At 44.6% G+C, this 9,793-nt stretch overlaps 1 protein-coding gene across 1 annotated transcript; it reads left to right on the forward strand.

Moving 5' to 3' along the window:
* Positions 1–514: 514 nt before the first annotated feature.
* Positions 515–1,955, forward strand: KCNJ11 (potassium inwardly rectifying channel subfamily J member 11). Its single transcript, XM_063117209.1, has one exon. The coding sequence runs from the start codon at positions 625–627 to the stop codon at positions 1,822–1,824; it is 1,200 nt and encodes a 399-aa protein (XP_062973279.1). The 5' UTR covers positions 515–624; the 3' UTR covers positions 1,825–1,955.
* The last annotated feature ends 7,838 nt before the right edge of the window (positions 1,956–9,793 follow it).

A 9,793-nucleotide genomic window follows, 5' to 3' on the forward strand; every position in this document is an offset into this window, starting at 1 on the left:
CCTATAACTCCGCATGCCGGCCTCTGGGCGGTGGGCGCCTTCTTGCGGCGCGCTCCTTCGGCAGAGGCTTGGCCAGCGGCAGGGGGCTCCCGTGCTCTCCTCGCCTGCGGGGCCTTGTGACCGCGCGCCTCCCCCAAGCCGCGGGTGTCACCTGTGCTGGGATTCCCTTACGCGACAGCGCCCCCTGCTGCTCCTCCCCTCGCGGTGCTCTGGCTGGCACAGGCATCTGCACGCGACTCCGCCTGCGGCTTTTCCAGAGCCGGCGGCACGGGCGATCCTGGGTTTGGGGGACGGTGCCCAATTGGATAATCGCCTGTCGCGGGCTGGTTGGCTGCAAGAGGGTGTCACGAAAAGCCCCCGCCTCCTCCTTGCAAAAGTCGGAGACGGCTGTGATTGACGTGCGCAGCTGGGGAGGGGAGGGGGGAAGCAGATCGGGCTTGCAGACGCTGGCGGGAGGGGGGTGTCGGGGGCGGGCAAGGGGACTCGGCCTGAGCGCCGGTGAAGAAGGCGGAGGAGCTGGCGGCGTGATGGCTCCGTCCTATCTCGTCCCCGCGGCGGTGGCGACGGCGGGCATGGGGGCGAAGCAGCAGCAGCAGTAAGGTCAGAGGAGGGCGGCTGCGGGCCATGCCAGCCATGCTGTCCAGGAAGGGGATCATTCCGGAGGAATATGTGCTGACCCGGCTGGCCGAGGATGTGCCGGAGCAAACCCGCTTCCGCGCCCGAGAGAGGAGGGCCCGCTTCGTGGGCAAGAACGGCGCGTGCAATGTGGCGCACAAGAACATCCGCGAGCAGGGCCGCTTCCTGCAGGACGTCTTCACCACGCTGGTGGACCTCAAGTGGCGTGACACGCTGCTCATCTTCACCATGTCCTTCCTGTGCAGCTGGCTGCTCTTTGCCATGATCTGGTGGCTCATCGCCTTCGCCCATGGCGATTTGGACCACAACACGCAGCGGCTGCACCTGCCAGCCGATGCAGCAGTGGGCTTTGTACCCTGTGTGACCGAGGTCCACTCCTTCACCTCAGCCTTCCTCTTCTCTATCGAGGTGCAGGTGACCATTGGCTTTGGGGGGCGCATGATGACAGAGGAATGCCCAGCCGCCATCCTCATCCTCATCGTGCAGAATATTGTGGGGTTGGTGATCAATGCCATCATGTTGGGCTGCATCTTCATGAAGACGGCCCAGGCACACCGGCGTGCCGAGACACTCATCTTCAGCAAGCATGCTGTGATCGCCCTGCGCGGGAGCAAGCTGTGCTTCATGCTGCGCGTGGGTGACCTGCGCAAGAGCATGATCATCAGCGCCACCATCCGCATGCAAGTGGTGAAGAAGACCACCAGCTTGGAGGGAGAGGTGGTGCCCCTCAATCAAATTGAGATCCAAATGGAGAACCCGGTGGGGGGCAACAGCATCTTCCTGGTCTCCCCGCTCATCATCTACCACGTCATAGACAAGAATAGCCCCCTGTACGACGTGGCTCCAGCCCAACTTCACCACCACGAGGACTTGGAAATTATAGTCATCCTTGAAGGGGTGGTGGAAACCACTGGCATCACCACCCAAGCCAGGACGTCCTACCTGGCGGATGAGATCCTCTGGGGCCAAAGGTTTGTACCGATTGTGACAGAAGAGGATGGGCAGTACTCAGTAGATTACTCCAAGTTTGGCAACACAGTGAAGGTGCCTACTCCTAACTGCACTGCCAGGCAGCTGGAGGAAGACCGGAGTATCATGGACACCATCTCCTTATCACCTAGGGGCACCTTTAGGAAAAGATCTGTTAGGTTAAAGCCCAAGTTTAGTATAGCAGATGAGCCTTCCTGACACACCCTGTAGATCAAGCTCTTATATCTGACACCACAAACCTGAGATGTCCTCTATTTCTGTTATTCAGGTTGTTTCTGCAAGGTAGGTAAGTTATTATCTGGTGCAAGGCAAATGTAGGACATGTGAGCGTGCATCATCTCTCTTTGACTTTCTTATTTATTTGCACAATCACTTTGTGGTGGATAAACAACCCACACTGAAAGATGCCTTCTTTTGAGAATTTGTTTTCTATGTATTGGGTTGTATTATTTATCCCCAGACATTACAAAGACCTGATCTGATGTTTTTAACAGTTGTATACAAACATCTCAGTTCCAGTCATAAAGGGTTCAGTAATAATAATACACAGTTAATATTTATGATAAAAGAGAGACTAATAGACACAAGGGTGCCTGTTTACACTGCAGTGCTTTATGTCTTAAAATGTACAGATTATTAAATCCATAAATAATATTGCATGGTTTCTTTCATTGCAAGTGAATTAAGAGATGTATAGTGTAATGGCACTCAAGAATTTGTAATTAAATTAAGTGCATTTGTTGCCCCAATTTGTTTGTTATAGCTAATGGTGGGTAATATTAAAGAATTACAAAATACAGCAGTTGCAGTATCCTTAAATGGAACTCCTTAAATGGATTTATACTGCGCTACATACACACACACACACACACACACACACACATAAACTTTATAGTATTTTTTTTTTAGTGCCACTTGCTAATAAATTTGTAGATAGTTTAGTTTGGAGCCTTCATCTTGATTCAAGTTTCATGGATAAAATTTGTTTTATTTATTTAATTAATTAATTAATTAATTAAAATATTTTTATAGCACCTTTTGAAAAATGGAAATGCTGCTTGAAAATTATAAACATTTTGTACAGAAAGATTTTCCAAAACCTATTCCAAACATATCAGATAAAGACATAACGGCGTGTAACCAGCATATTTACACTTTCCATAGCCTTTAACTCAAATGCTGTTTGCCAATGAGTATCGACATCAGAACTGGACTAGGACTGGGGAAACTCAAGTTCAAATCCCACTCAGCTATGAAGCTCACTGGGTGACCCTTGGCCAGTCATACCCTCTCAGCCTTACCTACCTTACAGGGCTGTTGAAAGGATAAAAGGATGGGAAGAGACATTCATGCTGTCTTGAGTTTCTTGGAGGAAATCTAAATACCATAAATAATAAATACATACTCCCATGATTTTATTCAGACTTGATTGCACACTTTGTGATAATTACTTGCAATTCAGTGATAATTAATAACAGAGAAATCTTACTGAACCTCATCGTGGAACTTACCACACCATAAATTATAATTGAACGGATTCACAGAACCATATTTAGATTTAAACTAATTTAATCCAGTAGATGGAAAGAATTAGATCAACTTAATTTCATAATTTATCACCACTATAGAATTGTGGGTCAGGCATGTATTAGTCAAAAATGGAATGTTACCAAACCAAGCAATAATAAAAAATATGATTTCTGATTCCAAAGATAAAGTCTTAATGCATGTTAAATTAGCATGTACATGTTTTGATACTCTTGCATGCTTTTTAAATTGTTACATAGACAAGAATGGCATCACTGTACTAGTAAGGCAATATTTTCTCCCCCCTCTGCACAATATCATACATGAAACAGAAACTGTCTATGGCGAGGAATAAAGTGGCATAATAAAATTAATAATTTTATATATAGTAACAGAAATAAAATACTGCATTTATTAAAAATCAAGAATGCAAAAATGTATGCTATTAATACCATGTTTTAGTATGATTAAGGATGATTTTGATTTCTCACCCTTATGATTTTCTGTATCCGTGCAATTTTCTTTCAGGGATGTAAATGCTCTTTATCTCCTATACGACCCTGTCAAACTTTACAGCCTGCCTCAATTTATCATTGTTTAATTGCTAAAATGTCACTTTGATTTGTTAATTTCAAATGAAAATGAATTGTTTTCACTCTCCCAGTCAGGTGTGTTATTCAGCATCAAAATAACATCTGAATGGTGTACTGAAATGTGGCTTTAGCTTTTAGCCTTTACAAACCAATCAAACCAGAGCATGTGAGTTTAAATTTATTTTAAAACTGTTTGTTGATTGGGGTCAACAGGCTTAAAACTAATTGCTCCTGCTTAGTTTGTGTATGGATTGATCTGTATGTTATGAGAGCAGCCAGAGGTTGCCTTCAATAGTATTCTCTGACCCGATTTGCACGATCAAAACAAGCCAGCGTGGTTTAAATTGGCAGCACATGTCAGTGCATTCCAGGTGCCATTAACCTAATAACCACCCAGGCACAGCTTGTCTTGCCATCTGAACATGGGTGGTGTGACTTAGCTGAGGGGGAAACTAACTTAGGGTGACCATATGGAAAGGAGGACAGGGCTCCTGTACCTTTAACAGTTGCATAGAAAAGGGAATTTCAGCAGGCGTCATTTGTATGCCTGCAGCATCTGGTGAAATTCCCTCTTCATCACAACAGTTAAAGCTGCAGGAGCTATACTAGCATGACCCGATACAAAAGAGGGCAGGCCTCCTGCAGCTTTAACTGTTGTGATGAAGAGGGAATTTCACCAGGTTCTTCAGATATACAAACAACACCTCCTGAAATTCCCTTTTCTATGCAACTGTTAAAGATACAGGAACCCTGTCCTCCTTTTAATATGGTCACCCTAACTAACTTCAAATAATCCATGAGCTGTTGTTGAGTTGGCCTGTTTGATCAGGGAAACGGGCCTTTAAATGTAAGAGGTTGCTATGTTCTTTATTGAAATACAGGGGCTCTAAAAAGCAATTTAAGCAAATTTCTAGTACAATAACATCATGGGCCTCAATGAGGAGTGTGCATTCAAAAAACACTCTATATGGAAGGCTTATGCGTGACATAGGAAAACCTATGTCAAGTACATATTTATGCTTTCAATTCTGTGAGGAAATCTATATTTTCATAGATTTCCTTTGTTCTGTGGGGGAAATGGAGGTAGGATTTTTATTGACATAAGGACCCAGTGCAACTGATAGCGTCATTGTAAGAAACCTGGTATTGCATATCTACAGAACGAAAGATGCCAATGAAAATGATAGTCAAAAATATTAGGGGTGTGCACGGACCCCCTGATCCTCTTCGCGGCCGATCCGCAAATTGCGGATCAGGCCTGCTCCGCCCCGCCTCGATCCGCCTGGGGGCCACTCCGCTGCGCTGCGGAGCTCCAGCTCCAAATCGGAACTCCTCAGTGGCGGGGAGTGGCGTCAGGTAAGGCCCCCCTCCCTCCTCCCCCTTACCTGTGTCCGTCGCGGCCCATCCCAGCTTCACTAGAGCCCGCGGCTCAACCAGGAATTGTAGGCCCCGATTGCGGCTTACACTTCCTGGTTGAGCCGCGGGCTCTAATGAAGCTGGGATGGGCCGCGATGGACGCAGGTAAGACCCCCCTCCCCCTTGGTCCCTTACCTGGCTCTGCCGCCGTCGCCGCACGGGCGGTGTTGGCGGCAGGGCCAGGTAAACCCCCCTCCCTCCTCTCCCTTAACTGCTGCTGTCTGCGGTCCCGCGGCTGCTTCAACTGAGCCCGAGGCCTTAACCAGGAAGACTGGGCCGCAGTTGCCGTCGCCGTATGGGCGGTGGTGGCAGCAGGGCCAGGTAAACCCCCCCTCCCTCCTCTCCCTTACCTGCGGCCGTCCACGGTCCCGCGGCTGCTTCAACTGAGCCCGAAGACTCAACCAGGAAAACTAGGCCACAGTTGCGGCCTAGTCTTCCTGGTTGAGTCCTCGGGCTCAGTTGAAGCAGCTGCGGGACCGCGGACGGCCGCAGGTAAGGGAGAGGAGGGAGGGGGGTTTACCTGGCCCTGCCGCTGTCGTGGCAGGGCCAAGTAAACCCCACTTACCTTTTTGGCGGAGCTCCGGATCGAGGCGAAGTCTCCCCAATCCTCTTCGCCTCTGCCTTAAGGGTAGGCGAAGCCCCCTGCTCCGCTCCTGCTTCTCCGGTTCTAGCACATCCCTAAAAAATATAATAACTGACAAGAATAGCATTTGCTTAATCTCTGAATTCATTCTATCTCCCTTTCTTTCCTTTTTTTTTTTTTTTAAAGAAACAACCACCGAGCCCCTCCCACATCAGACCCAGCGGTTTCTCGGTGAAAAGTTTGGGTGTGGCGCCATGGTAACTGCTAGATGAAGTGAAGTGTTTGGCCTTCATATCCATTTGAGTGCAACATTCCTGACTTACATAAATAAGGCACATAATAAACAACCATATGAAAAGGAGGACAGGGCTGCTGTATCTAACAGTTGTATAGAAAAGGGAATCTCAACAGGTGTCATTTGTATGCTTGCAGCACCTGGTGAAATTCCCTCTTCATCACAACAGTTAAAACTGCAGGAGCCCTGCCCTATTGACCAGATACAAAACAGAGCAGGAAATTCTCAATGGCCCATTAAATATCTGTGTGGATTTGTTTTTAGTTGAGAAAGAAAACCGTAGATTCATTGGGTTCTATCCAATGTTACACTAGCAGAAAAATTACAAAAGTTGCCATTCTGCTAGTGGTTGCACAATCATTAACAGAACAACTAGCAGAATCAAAGTTTTGGATTTGATGCTAAAAGAAGAACTGTTTCACATGGATAAAGTATTGTCCTTTTTAAAATAATGGTTCTTTATATTCAAGGTGTAAATATTCTTTGAATGATATTTAGTGATATGTATCATATTTAAGCTTGGAAAGCAATAAAAGTACCACTGCCAGAAAATGTGTCTTTAAAAACCTAACCAGTGGTCTTTTAAAGATGGTTGTGATATGAAATAGTACAAGCACATATTACAATCTATTGAAAATTAATTTTACAGAATTAGAGTTGCCACCTTTTTCTGGCAAGCTGAAATTCAGCAGGTGAAACCTTTCTCATTGCATCTTCACGCGTCTCAAATGTCTGCACTCGTTGAATTTCTGCATATGATGTAGTTGATAAATGCAAAGGAGCACTTCTAGGTGGTGCTGGAGGAACAATCCAACCAAGAAAGGACTGAGGACACTAAGAAAGAGATTAAAAAGAATGCCAAGGGAAAAGAAAGGGAAACCAAATATAGGCAAAATTATGTTTTTGGCACATCTTCTGTTGGAAAAGAAAAATGTGGGCTTTTGAATCCTAACAAAAAGAATGATTGCCATGATCCAGGAAGGGTGAAACACAAGGAAGCCGGCTTCTGTATACAGATCTCATTTAGAGATTGTGCCTTACAATGCAAAAAGTACTGTGTGGGCTACCTGAAAACACCCACATCCAGCACTTAAAGCTGTAGTCATGGGCAGTGCCAAAGAGAAGATCAGCTATGTCAGCACTGATCTATTTGGAGTGTGGGGAACTAAATCCAGGCCTATCTTTCCTCCTTGCTGACAGCAGCAGTAACCAGCTATTTCGTTTTTCTGGGGCAAACATCCTCACAGACAGTAGGCTATGCTCTTTAACCTAGAGACATACCTATATCTGATCATTCAGATCAACAGTAGGGCAAAAACTGCTCAGTTGAGGTTGTAGCCTTATCCCAGAGGTGGGCATCTCTCCAGATACTGTTGGACTACAACTACCATCACCTCTCACCATTGGCTATGCTGGCTAGAGCTGATGAAGGTTGCAGCCAACAACAACTGGAGGGCCACAAGTTGCCCACCCCTGCTTTATCCTATCCTTGGCAAAGCAAGGCGGAGCCTACTGCTCTGGTCTGTGCATCCCATAGGGTGCAATGCAGGGACCCAGAGGGCTTCCTGCCTCTGAAAGATCTACATGGCTGACCTTGCATGACACAGCCATGCGAGGACAGGCAGGAGAGAGACTGGAATAGGTTTCCAGGGTGGGCACAATAGCTCCAGCGCTGCCTTCTCACCAGAGCTGGCAAACAACTTATTGAGTTTCTTGCGAGTTTCTTTCCCGACTAAGTGGCACAGAACTCTACTGGGCATTTAATCTCTGAAAACTTAACTTGAAACAGGAGCCAATCCAATAAAAGCAAATCTAGTACTGCAGAAGGAGCAGCCAGGGCAGTGCAGGACAGCTTTGATAATAAGAGTCAGATTGGGATGTCCTTTAAAAGGCAGAACATTTGGGAGATAAATTAACAAGCTGATCCAATAAAAGTCTGTGTCCTTCGCTGTGCCGTACCATCACAACAACATATCAAGAAGTGGCACTGCTGGAAAGTGCTGAAAGTCTGCCAACAGAGGATGAGCTGATTACAGTGTTAACACAAATAAAAGTAGACAAGAATTTTGGCTCCACTGAACTTAATAGGAATTTCTCTATTTGTTTCAGTAAAGGTAGCATTTCTTTGAAGGGCAGCACTGCATATTCACAATTACTTGCCGCTTCATGGGTTACCAATGCAAAGAATCCAGGTTCAGTGTAATAGGATCACAGTTGCTCAAGCTAGTGAGTAAACACGTTGGTATGTCCTGAAGAAGTTCCCCATGTCAGAGAAATTCCAAGTCAGGAGGAATTCCAGCAGCTGACTCTTGATAAGCTATTGGGTAATGCTATTAATATGTAATAAACAAACCATGTGTCATTTTGTTTTTATTTATTCATTTATTTATTACATTTTCATACCGCCCAATAGCCGAAGCTCTCTGGGCGGTTCACAAAAATTAAAACCATAATAACCAACTGGTTAAAAACACAAATACAAAATACAGTATAAAAAGCACAACCAGGATAAAACCACACAGCAAAATTGATGTAAGATTAAAATACAGAGTTAGAACAGTAAAATTTAAATTTAAGTTAAAATTAAGTGTTAAAATACTGAGAGAATAAAAAGGTCTTCAGATGGCGACGAAAAGAGTACACTGTAGGCACCAGACGGACCTCTATTGCTCACATAGTATATTGGAGTGTGTTTTAAGTATATATTTTTTAAATCTGCTCATAGTAAATCACAGGTTTCAGAAATTTTATATGATCAGGATTCCCAGACTGTCAACATCCAGTGTAGGGTTGTTGATTTTTATCTGAAATAAAAAAATTTCAAGTAGTTAACTGCAAAAAGCTACCAGGAATTATGCTCACTGGTTGCTTTTGCAGAATGTGTTGTTTACAATAAAATGCAAGTTGTGGCAGTGAAAAATCTGCCTTCTTTGCTGCTCTTAAAGGTAGAGATCTTGTCCTAGATGGAATATGACTCCCTGAAATGTGCCTTGCTGCTGCAACCATAACTCTGGGTGACAAGAGAGTAAACTATAATCACGGCTCTCAAGCCATCCTTGCACTCTGAAGAAGAGTTTCCAAATTCAAAATGTTTGGGAAGCATTTCACTGACTCTGCAGCAAATGGTCATATGTACTATTTTTGATTCAGTAGCAAGAAGGAATACGTGATACAAAATGACATGTCCTGTCCAAGACCTAGGCTATTAAAAGATGAGAAGACACCAGACACATATTTAGGAAAACTGGGCTTTCTTATTCTTCCGTTTACATGAGTAAAAACCAGCATTGTCAGAATGAGGCAAGATCAGCCTTTAAGGACGCTGATCAAGTGTGGATTTCATATGTGGTGACAGATGGAGACATTTCCCAACAGCCTCTGCTTTCTATTTGCTGTTTTAAAATAATTATTCTATTTAATAGTGACTATGTTAAGAATAGAAAAGTTCACCCAGGCTGATCCTACCATGAAGCACTGGTGAGGGGCTGGATCATGCCATTCATAAACAAATAATTATTCTCACAAATAATTGATTATTCTCACAAATAATTGATTCTAATATTTTGAATCAATATGCATAACCTTAATGCTTACAGCATCAAATTTTGTTTCAATAATGTTTGGGTGAGCCCTAATGTGACCGTCAAAGACACCATCGACCCACTGACATGGCATAGAGCTATTCACTAGCACTCCCATTGAATCAAGCTACACAAGACATACCAATGTGTCTCACCAGCAAGCCTTCAAGAC

This window comes from Elgaria multicarinata, chromosome 2 (genome assembly GCF_023053635.1).
Source record: "Elgaria multicarinata webbii isolate HBS135686 ecotype San Diego chromosome 2, rElgMul1.1.pri, whole genome shotgun sequence".
NCBI classification, from domain to species: domain Eukaryota; kingdom Metazoa; phylum Chordata; class Lepidosauria; order Squamata; family Anguidae; genus Elgaria; species Elgaria multicarinata.